This window comes from Hirundo rustica, chromosome 2 (genome assembly GCF_015227805.2).
Source record: "Hirundo rustica isolate bHirRus1 chromosome 2, bHirRus1.pri.v3, whole genome shotgun sequence".
Classification (NCBI taxonomy): Eukaryota; Metazoa; Chordata; class Aves; order Passeriformes; family Hirundinidae; genus Hirundo; species Hirundo rustica.
In genome coordinates, this window is record NC_053451.1 from 55,669,904 (window position 1) to 55,685,067 (window position 15,164).

Genomic DNA, 15,164 nt, shown 5'->3' on the forward strand with positions numbered 1-15,164 from the left:
TCTGACTTTCTTGACACCAAATTCACAGTTAAGTTGTTCCTGACTAAATATTTTGTGAAAGGTAATGTTGTCCCATGAAATGTACTTTTTTTGTTTTGGGGAAAGGCACAACTTTATGTCTATCTATAAAGTGCCATTTCACATCTTCAAGGTTTTCGTTGCCTCGCTTGCAACAAAGCTTAAACACCACAGCACTGGAGAAAAGTATCAAACAAGGTAACCATTTAATACAAGTCTTGCAAACCTTGAGGTTTTAATGGCTTTGCCATTTATTATTTATAGTGCATGGTGGGTGTACACTTTGCCAAGCAATACATAACCAGGCGGCTCCTCCGACTCTGGCTTCAAAATCGAAAAGAAATTTAAAGAACATCAATATCACTGTGTTTCAATTTAGCAATTATGTTCAGGTCTAAGATTATTTTAGTTCTTCCTTTATATTCCAGTCTAAAATAGTTTGTTATTAGATCTCTTAAAACATCAGTGTGGTCATAGGTTCCTCTAGGGATAAGGTCAAATAAAAGGAGGCTTTAGGGCATGGCTGTGACATATTGGTTTGGAAATTATGGCCGGGAAGGGAGTGTTTTGTTAGAGTTCTTTTGGTATCAGTTTGCTTGTATTCTCAGCAGCTTGGGTGAGAACCTCTTCCCTTTTTTAACTCAGCAGTCTTCTGAGGAGGAGAGAGTGTATTTGCACAACTTTGTTTTACTTTTGCAACAGCGGGTTTATGCTGATTGCCAAACAAGAGTGAAGTGTCGCTTCCAGGCAGTGTTGTAATCCGGATGTCCTGGAGCAATCTGAATCTCAGACTGTCTCAGGGAGTTTTCTATTTTCCTTCTGAATGTTTACTACCTTCCATTTATTTCTTTTTGGCAGTTCCACTGCCTTTCTTGCTGTGACCCAGGGAGCTGTCTTCCCCTCCTCAGCATCCTGTCTCAGCATATAAGCACATGCTGATTTTCACCTCATTCTCCCTAAGACACTTCAGTTCTTTCACTGATCTTCCATCACACCAAGGTGAAGATCCTTCCTCCCAGCTGCTCCTGATCTTCGATATCTCATTTGTGCTGACAGCTAAGCTGTTTGTGTTCATTCTGTAGCAAACTCCCCGTTGTCTTGCCAAACCTCTCCCCTGCACAGCTTTTCTCTTCGCTTCTGGCCATACATCACTTTGCTCAAGGCCATTGCCTGGTTCTCAACAGCTGGTTTTCCCTTTGCTCCTCCCTCAGTTAGCTCCTCAACAAATGCTCCCTCCAAATGGGCTTTCAGCTTGTTCACATTGCTCATCATCATTGCTCATCCACATATTCTGCTTTGCTCTTATATCATCCTCTGCATTTTTTTCTCTGCATCTGCCTGGTCATACTGATTTTGGAAACAGTTTGGAGGGTGTTGCTTGACTCTGTCGGAGCTGCTGGCTCTGTTTTGCCCAGGCTAGCTCAAGACTGCAACAAGACAGGAAGACTCCCCTGGCTCCTAAAAACCCAGGGAGCAGCAGAGGGACTTTTCTCCTTATCACGGGAGAGACCGCATTGATGGCGGAGGAGAGGAGTCAGACTTGGTCAGAGCAAAGTCCAAGGAATAAACCATCCTGATCAGACGCCTGCCTCAGTTGTGCAGCTCCAGCCAAGTCCTGGCCTGGGCTTACATACAGGGGAGGGGCTAAGGGAGGGGACAAACCAACACCCAATGTGGGACAAGGTGGGAGTGGAACAGGGTTGGAGGGACATTCAAAGAAACCAGTGGGAACATAAAGGGAGGAACCTCCTCAGCTCTTGCCCTATCATTTGATGTCCTTACCTGAACTCTCCAGGAGCTGGGAGGAACAGCTGAATGACAGACAGGGCCCGCAGGAGGGGACTGGGAGGAGTGACAGGGAAGAGGGGTAGGGACAAATCTTGGAATAAAACACTTTCCAGGAGAACAGGGGAGTACAGAACAAACCATTATAACACAAAACCCAATATAAAAATAAGTAACATAAAATACAATATGAAAACAAGTAACGCAACACAACAGGAGCAGAGCAATGAACTGTGTGCTTACAAGGCCTTGTGAGTGATCAGTAATTAGACTATTCACCCAGGATTTTTGGATGCCTTTTTGATGGAATGCCCAAAGTATGTTCGGTTTGCTTTGGGGATGGTGAAGTGCTGAAAGTGGTTGAACCCTAGAAGCAAATGGCTCTGCTCTTGGGTGGTTAAAGCAGAAGAAAACATTGGGCCTGACCTCTCCCATTACTATCCAGAAGCATTTTATGCCTCCGTGTGCCTACATATTATCATTTAATGATCTAAGCAAAATAAGAATTTTAAATACTGAAGGATGGCTTTTTGAAAGGGGAAATTTTTTTCCTTTTTTTTTGTTGTGTGTTGTTAAAGCTTTGGACTTTTACTCAATTGATTTCCTTATGCTTTGTTTTTCCTACGTGAATAATTTTAAAAATTACTGATTTTTCGTTGGGAACAACTCTGAAGCCTTTAATCTGAAAATTCTGGTGCCTTTCCGAATCTCACTGTTGTGAAACCACAGTGGGGTATTAATACTGGAACTGACAGGCTGAAATCAAGGGGTGCTATGAGGGTGAAACTGTAGGAGAAACTCAGTTGTGTGTTGGAGCAGGCAGTGACCATCCTTCTGTCACCTGAGGACAACCACGCCCCAGGTGATGGAGAACCAGTCCTCCTTCTTGGTGTGAACCTGAGATGAATCTGATTGCTCAGCTGAGTGTAGTTACCATCACAACAGTGGATAACACTGACCTAAAGAAGTCAAAAGAGGTCATTAAAGCAAGGCTCTTCATCCTATTATTAGTAAAAATGTCCACATATGTAAACATATGTACTACTAATTGGATTCTCTGTATTTAACAAATTACCTAATTACATATCAGAGGTCATAATTTCTTATGCAGTCTGGAAGAGACCGTTTTATGTTGGTAATACTTTTTTCTCAAGGTTACTTGGAAAAATGATGTTATAGGCAAAAACCTGTAGCATTTCCTACCTCTTAAGCCTAGAACATTCTTCATGCTATTAAAAGTTGTGTTGCAAATTATATTGCTTGATCAAGTGACTGGACAAGAAGGAATGATCTTGCAGTGGAATATGTATTTTCTGGCTGATAGTGTAAGAATTTCATGTGTCCAGGTGCATTTTATTTAACCCACAATTTTTAAAAACACACACCAGGCAAGAGAAAAAGTCTGGCAGTGAGAAATCAGAGGCAGGAAAGATACCAGCACAGACTGAGGGAAGACTATGGATCTAATTTTACCCTAACATACATAACCCACATTGCTGGTGGATCGTAGGGGTTTTTAAAGGTAATCTTTGAAAATGTGGTGGTTAGAACCAACTGCAAGAACAATGGCATTATGGATTCTGCTGCACTTCTCTATGAAGGTTGGAGTGAATGAATAGATTTTTTTTTATCACTGTCTTCATCCTAAAACCATGGTGATTAGGCAGAAAAAGGGTGCATGATACTACTGGGAGACAGCAGACAAGAAGTTAACCACATGAAATTGCTTTTGGGCTATTTCAAAGCCATGTCGATAGTGGTTTCCACAGACATGAGGAATCAATGCGGGAGTTCAGCAGAGCATTGAATCTGAAGCCCAGACAGGCTCTGTATTTTTACAGAGGGCTATAGCAAATCTAGGATTTTTTTAAATTTTTTTTTTAATTTACGCAGTGTGAATTTTACTTTGGGAATGGCATATTTCTGATTTTTCCCCTCATTTGATTACTGTAGCTACAGCAACCACTTCCCAGGAACAACTCAGGTTTCCATTCCATTCTATTTAAATAGTTGTTTGGTTAATTAATACTTAAAGAGACATAGGACACTATAGTCATTCTCACAAATATAGAATAATAGATAGTCTGTCTCCTGAACAGTTTCCTCATGAATAGATGCAAGGGACAGTAGGTGCATGAAAAAGCAGATGGGGATAATGTGCATCTTCTGTCACTGTATTTAATGATGCCATAAAAGAAAGTGAAGTTTCCCTTACTGGTTATTAAGAAAAGTGCCTGTAAAGTGAAAGCCTAACCCTTGCTCCCATTTTATATCTTTCATGAGAGGAAAGACAGGAAAACTCCTTCTGGCCACACATTTCTAAAGCTGCCCAACCTCAGGCTCTTAGACACCTTGGGAGGAAAATCCTTAAACTCCTCACATATCCAGGGAGAGAAGTAACTGACTTTTGAGAAGCCAGACCTGGTGCTCTGAGCACTTCGTGAAGGAGCTTCTCTCCATCCTCAAACCTTTTAAGGGTGAGCAACCTCCTCATTAGGTACCCAAAGGTAAGTGGTGCAAATGTCCCCTGAGGCTCTGTCTCCAGCCCAGAGCCCGGGGAAGCACCCAGGGCTTCTCTGCCAGCACTGCTGAAGAAGTGACTGGTGAATTGTGTTTCCAAGGGCGAATAACAAGAACCAGCACATTTTAGTCCATTTTCTCCCTGAGAAATGAAAGTCAGCAGAGGGAGGATTTAATTTCAGTTAAATTAGTATAAATGAAACTGTTGTAATTTTGAGCAGGGCCTGGCAAAACAACAGGAGGGACATGGAACTGTATCTCATCTACACAGGATTTTATCCCCTCACTTGATTTCAGGATACAAAGAGAAGCTGAGTTTTCAGCTATGACAAGCTGCCCTAGAAGCTTGAAAACCCAAGTAAAAACCTCTCTGTTTCATCTCAGTTGCAAACCCAAAAAGCACCAAATGAAAACAAGTGTCTTCTCCTTGCAGACCTGCCACTCACAGAAGTAAGAAATGGCATCGACAGCACACTTCTCCGAGGAGGAGATGGCAGAGCTCCGGGAGGCTTTCAGCAAAGTTGGTGAGTGCAGCCGAGGGCAAAGGCGCTGCTCAAGTGCGAACCTGTGGCAAGCTCTTTTCTCGTGGTCTGACTGATCAGCTGTGAGGAGCTGCAGTTTGCTCCAGCACTGATCTATTGTGTGATAGCGACCACAGAAAGCCCTTTTCCTGCCACTGCAGGCCTTGCAGGTGAAACCACATCAGCTCACTGCAGAACACTGGCCTCCTAAAGAGAGGGGTGTTGGAGCTCCAGCAAAGTATATGAAAAAGATCCAAGAGCTGTACAGCAAACCATGTTGGAAATATTGTCAAGTGTTTTTCCAAGAATATTGTTTATTCATGACAAATTATTTGGAAGGCAAAAAGGTTTTATTTTAATGTAAATTGAGTATTCCCTATGGGAAGCAAGAATGGGGAGAGGACAAATGTGCAAACCGATTAAAAATTTGTAATCCCTCCACAACGACATTTCAAGCCCCATTTCTACTTTGTTTTCTTTCCAAACTTTTAAACATCTCATCTGATTTGTCTCCTTTAAAGTCACACAGAGCCATCACTGTCTTCCCAAATTCTAAGACAAGGTCCTTGTGCCTCTCACAGCTCACTTAACTTCTATCAGCAGATCTATCAGCTTCGCTGGATTATGCACTCATCAGTTGTCCTGGCTGATTCAGGTGGTGGTTGGTTGGTTTCTGAGCACACAACAGTCTAGGCTGGCAATCTTAAAAATCTGGTGTCCTGTGCACCCAATGCACTGACAAGGCAAATCACAGAATCCTAGCATGATTTGGCTTGGAAGGGACCTTAAAGATTATCTAGTTCCTACCCCACTGCCATAGCAGGGACATCTTCCACTAAATCTGGTTAATCCCCCAAGTGCTGGAAGGAAGCTCTCATTCCTTTCCCAGACATTTCTCTCTCCAAATCCAGATCCTTTTGTTGTATGCCAGGGGAAATGGATAGGATGCTTTTTGCAGTCTGTGTTAATCCATGCTGAGAGCTGAGTGTCTTTTTGCAGCATGCAACAAGTGACTCAAATTGCAGCTTACTATGCAGGAAATCAGCACACACTGTTTTGAAATCACCTCAGCCTCCAGGATGGGGAAAAGGAAAAAGAAAGACACAGATACTTGAAAGCCAAATATAAACAACCATACCTAACTGTATATACATTTATCTATGTCATAACCATAGTGTTTTAACAGAAACTCTCCATGTGACAAAGTCAGTTTGCTTTTTTATCTGTGGAATTTGTCACTAAATGGAGAATAAAGGACTGTGAACTAGTATTAGTGATCTTCTCATCAAATACTACCCAGGATCTTGCAGGAAGCTCAGCAGGAATATTGATGTTAGCACCATCACAGAGAAACAGAGCAGTCCTTATTTTGAGGATGACCATACCCAGTTCCAGCTTACTTTTGATGTTATTAGATGCAGAAAACAGGCCAAAATCACAAATTATTTCTATGGATAAGTGCATATGTGTATTGTGTCAATTTTATTTTCTTTGGCTGTTCTGTAGACAGGAAGCTTCCTCTATAGACCACATTTGTCAGCATGTAAACCTTGGAATGGCAATTATATCCATTTAAACCTATCTTTGTTAAGATATTTGTATGTCATCACTGTAAGTTTTTTGTTTGTTAAAAAGTGACTGTAATTCTTTCTTGGGTGTGAAAAACACCAAAGCAATTGAAAATACCAGATTTCAAGACAACAAATCTTTGTATATAATGTACCTTTCCTTGGGTAAAATAAAAACAGCCTTTATGTGCAGAAAATGTCATTGGGCTGATGTAGAATTTAAAAGTTTGCTTTAATCTTTGCAGATATCAGCGGGAATGGCTTCATCGATACCAATGATCTAACAGAGGTGTTGAAGGCTGCCAATCTCCCTCTCCCAGGATATAAAGCCAGAGAGCTCATTCAGAGTCTGACAACCACAGGGAATGGCAGGATCAGTTTTGATGAATTTATTTCAGTAAGTGAGATGTTATTTATTTCAGTCACTCAAGGTGGTCCCTAGGGCACAGCCGAGGCACATGCACAGGGTCTTGTGGACACCTCATTAATTCAATGAGTCTCCTCACTGGAAAAGTTGAGAACAGAAAGTAACCAAACTAGAAATGCTGCAATTAACTGGGACAAGTTATGTGAATACAGCTGCTCATTGCATAGATGTCATATATTTCAGTTTGGCTGATGCAGCAAGGTAGTTTTTCAGTTATACACTGCAAAGACATGATGTTCTGGCTAGATGATTACAAAAAGTGTAAGCAAATCAAAACTGAAAACTTCATGGGGCATTTTTTAATCTAAAAGCTTCTTTTTCTGGTCTGAACTGGGCCAAAAGCAAATGCTAGAACAGTGGAATTTCCCTTGGGATGGAGAAGTGGGCTTTTACTTGCTATTTCTTGAAACCCAAACTACTCTGCTCCAAAGTAATATTTTTGTTACTTAACTGACCTTTGTTCCCTGATTTGAAAACATAAACGCTAAGTATAATCCTGTTGTACCTCAGCAGATACACAGATTGTTCTCAGAAACCCACTGAAAATACTCAAGCTGCCCTTCCCTATTTATGAAGCAAAGAGAATGTGTCTCCTGGCCTAAGAGCTCACTATTTTAACTTGGTTTAATTCTCCAAAATTCTAAAACCCTCTCTCATGCTTGAAAGATTTTCCAAGACCTGAAGAGCGATGATGTTGCTAAGTCATTCCGGAAGCAAATCAACAAGAAGGAGGGGATCTGTGCTATCGGTGGGACATCGGAGCAGTCCAGTGCTGGCACCCAACACTCCTACTCAGGTAGGTGCAGGGGTCCCACACTGCTGGCAGCAGGTGAGCCAGGGCTGCAGCAGCACAATCAGCTGCCCACTGCTGTCTCTGCTCACCAGGGAGGCAAGGCACGGGGTCCCTGCTGCTGATAACCCATTTCCCTGGACATGTACCAGGCAGTCTTTCTCTAAAGTCCCCTTGCAATCAGAGAGTTCCTGTCTTTCTCCCATGGAGGGCACAACCCCATCAGGGCTTTTCTCCCAGCCTGTTTCTCCAAGCTGAAAGTTGTTTGCTTTCGTTGTGCTGGGCACAGCCCACTCTGAAGCAGTCCCACGGGGAGGATGTCCCACCCCTGGCTATCTTCTGCAGGAGCAAGAGTGGGGGACTGACTCTCTCTGGAGGAGGGAGAACAGAGGATGATCCCAAGGACTCCATCCACGTTCATCCCGGAGGGCAGCTCCTCTGAGCCACTGGGAGCCAAGTGAGCTGCTGCTGGTACAGGATAGCTGTGCTTCAGCCCTGTTGAACTACAGGCACATCTGCCCATTGTCCTCTGAATGCTCTTTGTCAGAGCCCAATCCTGGCCAGGCTTTTCTAGATATTCCACATGAAGAGGATGTAGTATACGATACAGAATTGTTTGAAGATAATGGGATTTCTATTTAGCAGAGTGGTATAAAAATGAATTCAAATTACAGTGAAAGCACAAATTACTCCTTACAGAGCTTAGTGTCTGCACCTCGCATTTGAACCACATGGACTTCATCACCAGTCTCTGTAATATGCCTGCCCCCATGACCCAGGCAACCCCAGGGAGTGGGAAGGGTTATTGAAGGGGTATTAACCAGCTCAAGCCCGTTGCTGTCCTCAGCTCATTTGCTTGAGCCTCTTCCATTCAGGGTTTTGTTGATCAGTCACACTGGTGGGAAAGGCTCTCCCAGGAGTTCTGCCTTTGGGAGTAAAATGATGGTAGAGGTACTGCACAGCAAACTGATGGATTTGACATTGTGTCCACAGAGGAAGAAAAATATGCCTTTGTCAACTGGATTAACAAAGCCCTTGAGAAGGACCCTGACTGCAAGCATGTGGTGCCAATGAATCCAGAAACAGATGACCTCTTCCAAGCAGTTGGTGATGGCATAGTGCTTTGGTAAATAATACCTTTCTTTCTCACATGTGGGAACCATGAGTCTGCAAAAACTCACATTTCTGTTTAGACAGAACCTGCGGAATTTAAATTAAGCTCAGGAGTGTTTGCAGACTCAGGGCCTTGATAATACTAGAGTTTTTGTGCTTCTTTTACCATCAAAAATATAAAGCATATTTCATGCTTAATGAGAACTTTTCCTTGCCTCTAGACACTTACAATTAGATTAAGTCAGTGAAATTTGAGGAGCTGCTTGGTTTTATTTTTGCCCAAGGACTTCTGGTGTTTCACACAAAGCAGCACAAAATAGTGAGTGCTTCTGCAGACATTTTCTGCACAATAAACTTCTCGCCCAACTTCACCTTGTGGCATTCTTGGCCTCACACCAATAGTACAGTCTGTATGTAGCCCAAAATAATTGCTTGAGTGTGTGCCTCTGTGTATATATGTAGAAGCAGAGGGTGATTATCTATTTTTATTAAGTAACTCTCCAGCTCTTAGACTTGTCCTGCAATGTAGAGACAAAAGCTATGCCTGAATTTTGTGCACACATAGCTTAGTGTATTTCTTGTTATTTTTTTTTGCTTTATTTCCAGTAAGATGATCAACTTTTCAGTGCCAGATACCATTGATGAGAGAACAATCAACAAAAAGAAACTCACGCCCTTCACAATACAGGTACTAAAACACAAGAAAAGTCTTTGTTTTTCCCCTTAAGATGCTTTTGTGTAATCACTTAGAGGAAAGGCTGGTTCTGCCCAACACAATCAGGCAAAGTTGTTTGTGGCACAGTGAGATCTCAGGTCCATGTCATAAAAACACAAGGACTTACATTTACATTTCTTTCCAAACATATGAGCAACCTGGCTAACCAAACACAACGAATAATGTTCACCAGGTCAGAGCTTTAGATACTTTTGTGGTATGTGTCATATGAATGCAGGAGCACAGAGAATATGGTCACCAATTGCAGTTGGAGTAGCTCTCAGAATCCCTCTTTTAAGGCATGACAATGGACTTGAACTCACAACTGCTGTTGTTGCAGTGTGATGTCCTCACCAAAATATTCACTGTAACCCTGGAAGTACCAGTGCAACATGCCTGAAATTGGACTATTGCTTTGCATGCCTTTTACAAGCCAGTATTTCACCTTGAACATTGAAACCCTCCTTTATTTCTATCACATGCACATGTATATGATTTTTAAAATGGACAAAAAGGGTGTTAACTTTCACTGCTTAAAGTTTATTGTGTTTCTCACACAGCATGCAGAGAGATATTTTTATATGAATAACATCTATGTACCTGGTATGGAGTATAAATAGATATGTGGAATAGATGTGAATCTAACCCAGTTTAGCCCTCAGCTACTCTGATTTGATGGAACATTAGCCAGACTCAAGTAATCTCAGAAGCCATTAAATTGGATTTTTATGCTGTATACCTCATTTTTCAGTTCTAATCATTTTGGTCAGCAGCATAACTTAATGATGCAGCTCAGATCAATCCCTGTCACATGTAGACATGATTTGATCAATATAGCTCCCCCTTTAACTTAACCCTTTTACATCTGTCTGCTGGAGAAAAAGTAATTAATTTGAAATGGTCCAGTTTTTCTAGCTTATGAGAATTTATGCTGTCTCTCTCTGCATTTTGTATCTAAGCAGATCTCCCTGTCATGACATGAAATTCATGTGAAAAATTGCAAATCTGTCAGACAAATCATATTTTCCAGTCTTCTTTTCCTGCTTTACTTGCCCTCTGTTTCCAAAGCTACCTTTTTGCACAGTGTAGACCTGACAATCAGATTTTCTTATTCCTTTTATTTTAAATGGACAAGAAATGGCAAAGGAACATAATGTTCCTGAAATATCACTTTTATTTCTGCCTGTGACTGTGAATCACTGAATCCCTCAGCTTCCTCTGCACACTCCCAAACCAGGAGTCTGTACTCCAAAGTTCAAAAAGAAAATGTCTAGATATTACCAGTTCTCGCCTTGGCTGAACTGCAAGGCTAAAAACTCATCAGGTTTATTCAAACTGGTTCCTGGGACAGCATGCTCCTTGCAAACACTGCCAACTAGCAGCTTACTTGTATCTTAGGTCTCAGGGCTTTTGCAGAGTGCTTAGGGAGAGGCGAGCCTGGGATACCTGCCAGCTGATGGGGTTGTAGCTCCTTTCTTCCTCCATGCGTGCAGGGCTGAGCAGAGGAGAATTTGCCCCATGCTGAAGCTACGGCTGTACTTGAGCATGAGCTCAGGCATTAGCTCTAGGGAGAGCCTGGCCTTGGTAACCAGGATTGAGCCAGAACATCACTGTGAATGCAGACATATGCTCTGAGCTCCAGTGCCTTGTGTCATGACATCTGCCATCTCTGCCAAAAAGAGGTCCTTTCTGTCTTTGTGCTGAGACCCAGAATCTGCCTGTAATCCCCAGGAGAGTCTGCATTCCCCTGCCCCCTGTGGCCAGACATGTCCTGGGCTGCACCGAAAGAACTGTGGCCAGCAGGTGAAGGGAGGTGGTTCTGTCCTTGTATTCCACTCTGGTGAGCACCCAGAGCACGCACCTGGAGCACTGCCTCAGGAAAGACATGGTTCTGTGTACTTAAATGCATTTACAGTGAAGCTGCCTGCAGATTTCACTCATTTTGGTTATGCTCTCTTCCTGTAGCCTCAACTCTCAAGTTCTACCTCATTCAAAAGTTCTCACCTTTTCCTAGGAAAATCTGAACCTGGCCCTGAACTCTGCCTCAGCCATTGGGTGCCATGTTGTTAATATTGGAGCTGAAGACTTAAAAGAAGGGAAACCTTACCTGGTTCTGGGTCTTCTATGGCAAGTCATCAAAATTGGACTCTTTGCTGACATAGAGATCAGCAGGAATGAAGGTATGTATGGCTCTTCCTTTCAGAGGTCCATTGTGATCACTAGGAAGTCTTTAGGATAAAGCTCTTAAAAAAACCAATAAATTCTTGATTTTAATTTTTTTATTCAAGTGTTTGTTGTTTGTTTTCTTGACTGATCTAATTTTCCTTGCTTTTCACAAATTTCAGCACTTAAAAGTCCAAGGCTTTCTGCAGAGTTGTGTGTTCAGAGCCTTTTTATGCTCAATGGGTCAGTAATGGTGGTCTTCATCCAAGTATATTGGTGTTTTCACACTAAATCTGGGACAAGGAAATCTGCTTCAGGAAGCTTGGCTCCTTCTTGCTCTTGATTGTCAAACATCTTTCTTTATGAAATCATAATCATAGAATCATAGAATAATTTAAGTTGGAAGGAACCTGTGGAGGTGCACCATGAAGATCTGACTCAACCATCCATCTACCTACTTTCAGCAGTACAACATCTTAAGTATAATATCTTAAGGTCAGGTGAGGTTGCTCAGGGCTTTTTCCAGTGTTTTCTGGGCAGCCTGTTCCAGAGTCCAACCACCCTTACTTTGATTTTTTTTCTCTCTGGAATCTAGTTGGAATTTCCCTTCTGGCACCTTGTGTCCAAAGCTTCTCATCCTTTTCCTGTGCATACTGGAAAAATGCAGATCTGGCCCCTCTGTAATGGTTGAAGACAATACTTGCTCCCCTCTGAAACTTCTTTCCAGGCTAAACAATCCCAGTTTTCTCATCCTCTTCCCTTATATCAAAAACTTTCATTCAAACATTTTCATGTCCTTCCACTAAACTTCAGTTGATCAAAGTCGCTTTTGTACTGGGGAGCGAGAAACTGGACACAGCATTCCAGGTGTGTCTCACCAATGCCAAAATTCTCCATGAAGTAGCTTTATCATGAAGGCTGTGGGTGTACCTGCAGTCCACACAGCACCTCATCTCCCTGCCTTGTTCCCCATGCCTCTGGATAGTCCTTCACCCAACAGTGACACTGCTTTACTCCAGATTCTGTGCAGGTGTTACCCTCATTGCCTCACCCCTTTTACATTTCTGTCCCTTCCATTGCCAGAGCCACCAGTTCCCATTCCTTTGTAGGTAGTCTTGCCCTGCTTATTTGCTACTTTTTTTCTCTCTGGTATTTTCTCCTTCACTTCTCATCTAAGATTTTGTCTATGACTAGACAAGCCAAGAAAATTTTAATTTCTTTTCAGGTTCTTCCTTTCCCTTATAGCCCTTCTCTGCAACAGTTTCAGGTAAAACTCCCCTTTCTTGAACATGGGACTCTGTATTTCCAGTGAGCTTTCATGAGCACATGATATCAAGGCAGTAAATAATACATCCCAGCCTCTATGGGAATTACCTGGGATGCACTTAATATCATGTTGGATTTTCCCCATGTCATATCAAATGGTGGCTCAGAGTAGCTTGGAAGACATCTAATACACTCAAGTTCTCCTTCTTCATTCATATGGGCTTTTAGCTAGTAGCAGTTATTCATATTAATTCCCCAGTGAATGTCTTTGATCGTGGCACTGTTAAATTGCATTCCATTTTTATTACTGTCATCTAGCTCATTCTGTCTGATTTCCTGATCGTCCTCTGTATTGACTATGCCACCTAGTCACTATCATCTTCACATTTTTAGCAGGTTCCAAGTATTTGTGCCAAGATAATTGATGCAAAAAAAAAGGAGAAAACATTAATCCAAAAATCAATCCACAATCAACTCCACAAGAATCCTTCTTCCAGCCTTCTCTCAGTGTCCACACTGTTCTCTTAATAAAATCCTGTCTACTTTCAAATGCTTCTATTATCCCCCTCCGGTCCACTTTAACCCACCCGATATCAAATTGTCTGTGTAACTCCAGTTATGGTATGTCTCCACTGTTTCCTTTACGTAGCCAATCCATAATTCTTTCAAGAACTGACAAAAAAATACTGGAAGAAAATCAGAGCAATGTAACACACTCTCCCTTTTTACCACTTTAATAATTAGTTTCCATGTTAGTTCTTTTCAAAACTAGTTTTAAAGCCTTTCATGGTCCAAGAGATCAGCTGAGCACACTGCATTTTCAAGGGTCAATCCTGCCCTCCTGCCTGTTCCTCCTCTTATGAACATAATATCAATTTTCCTATATAAATAGGGTGTCTCCTCAACTGACAGATGAGTTAGCCCTACTGGCCCACAAGCCCATGAGGTCACGTGCAAGTATTCCAGAATGCCTGTGAGAATCCAGTCTCAGTGTGAAGGTCACTGAGATTTCTTTCATCTAAGCTGCTAAAAGTCTGTGTTCATACTTTTCATTCCAAGCTTGCCCCTGTGCTCAGCGTCACTGCATCCAGCTCTGCACTTCTCAGCACAGGAAAGACTTGGACCTGTTGGAGTGGGTTCAGAGGAAGGCCACAAAAGGCTCAGAGTGCTGGGGCACTCGTGTGAGGACAGGCTGAGAGAGCTGAGATTGTTCAGCCTGGAGAAGAGAAGGTTCCAGGGAGACCTTATTGCAGGCTTTGAGTACCTAAAGGGGCTTGTGAGACAGTTGATGATAAACTTTTCAGCAGGGCCTGTTGCAATAGTAAAAGGGGTAAAGGTTTTAAACAAAAGAGGGTAGATTCAGACTGGCTATAAAGAAGGAATTTTTTGCAGTGAAGGCGGTGAAACACTGGCAGAGGTTTCCCAGAGAGGTGGTAGACGCCCCATTCCTGGAAACATTCAAAGTCACATCAAATGGGGCTCTGAGCAAACTGATTTAGTTTGAGAAGCCCCTGCTCACTGCAGGGAGGGTTGACCTTCATAGCTTGTGGGCAGTTCTCAGACCACACTGAAATTGTCATCCACCTGATTATGATCCACTACTAGATGCACAAATTACAACTTTGTACTCATTTCATTGCTGAAACCCTTCTTCTGTTTAATCCTCTGTCATGCTAACCCATCTTGAATTTTGGCAATATTTTGGCCACTCATATTTAGAAACTAGGGTAGGAAATGTAAAAGAGAGAAAACAGTTATTCATTTTCCTGAAAAAGTATTCATATAATTATTTTTTAATCTTTTTCCTGTTTAGCTTTGATTGCTCTCCTGAGAGAAGGAGAGAGCCTGGAGGATCTGATGAAATTGTCCCCAGAGGACTTGCTGCTGAGATGGGCAAACTATCACCTGGAAAATGCAGGATGCAACAAAGTCAACAACTTCAGCTCAGACATCAAGGTATGAGAAATATTGACCAACAAAAACAAAACAGCAGCTCTACACCCGAATTCCTGCCCTCCACACAGGGATTGTGCACTGAAGCACTCCAAGCAGCTGAGACTGCTCTGTTAAGCACATGGAGCTGAATTCATAAAATACTTTCATTGGGGTTTATCTTTGCACTCAGTAGCATTCCTCCTCTTCCTCCTGACCTCCCAGTCATCACTGCCAACTCCTGTACATCAAATGCCTGGGAAAGGAATGGCTGCTGGCCCTGGACAGGGCATATGGACACAGTATTTTCAGTTCCTTGCCTCTGTTGCTCTCCTCCTTTCCAAAT

At 42.3% G+C, this 15,164-nt stretch overlaps 1 protein-coding gene across 5 annotated transcripts in view; it reads left to right on the plus strand.

The window, feature by feature from the left end:
• LCP1 (lymphocyte cytosolic protein 1) overlaps positions 1–15,164 on the plus strand; it is a 49,623-nt gene that overhangs the window by 24,247 nt on the left and 10,212 nt on the right. For all 5 annotated transcript variants that reach the window (XM_040055771.1, XM_040055772.1, XM_040055774.2 and 2 more), the window contains 7 exons: positions 4,757–4,847; positions 6,658–6,809; positions 7,506–7,635; positions 8,623–8,755; positions 9,349–9,430; positions 11,472–11,637; positions 14,700–14,842. In XM_040055771.1, the coding sequence (XP_039911705.1) occupies positions 4,781–4,847; positions 6,658–6,809; positions 7,506–7,635; positions 8,623–8,755; positions 9,349–9,430; positions 11,472–11,637; positions 14,700–14,842 (873 nt within the window). In that variant the 5' untranslated portion in view covers positions 4,757–4,780. The remainder of the gene's footprint in view (positions 1–4,756; positions 4,848–6,657; positions 6,810–7,505; positions 7,636–8,622; positions 8,756–9,348; positions 9,431–11,471; positions 11,638–14,699; positions 14,843–15,164) is intronic.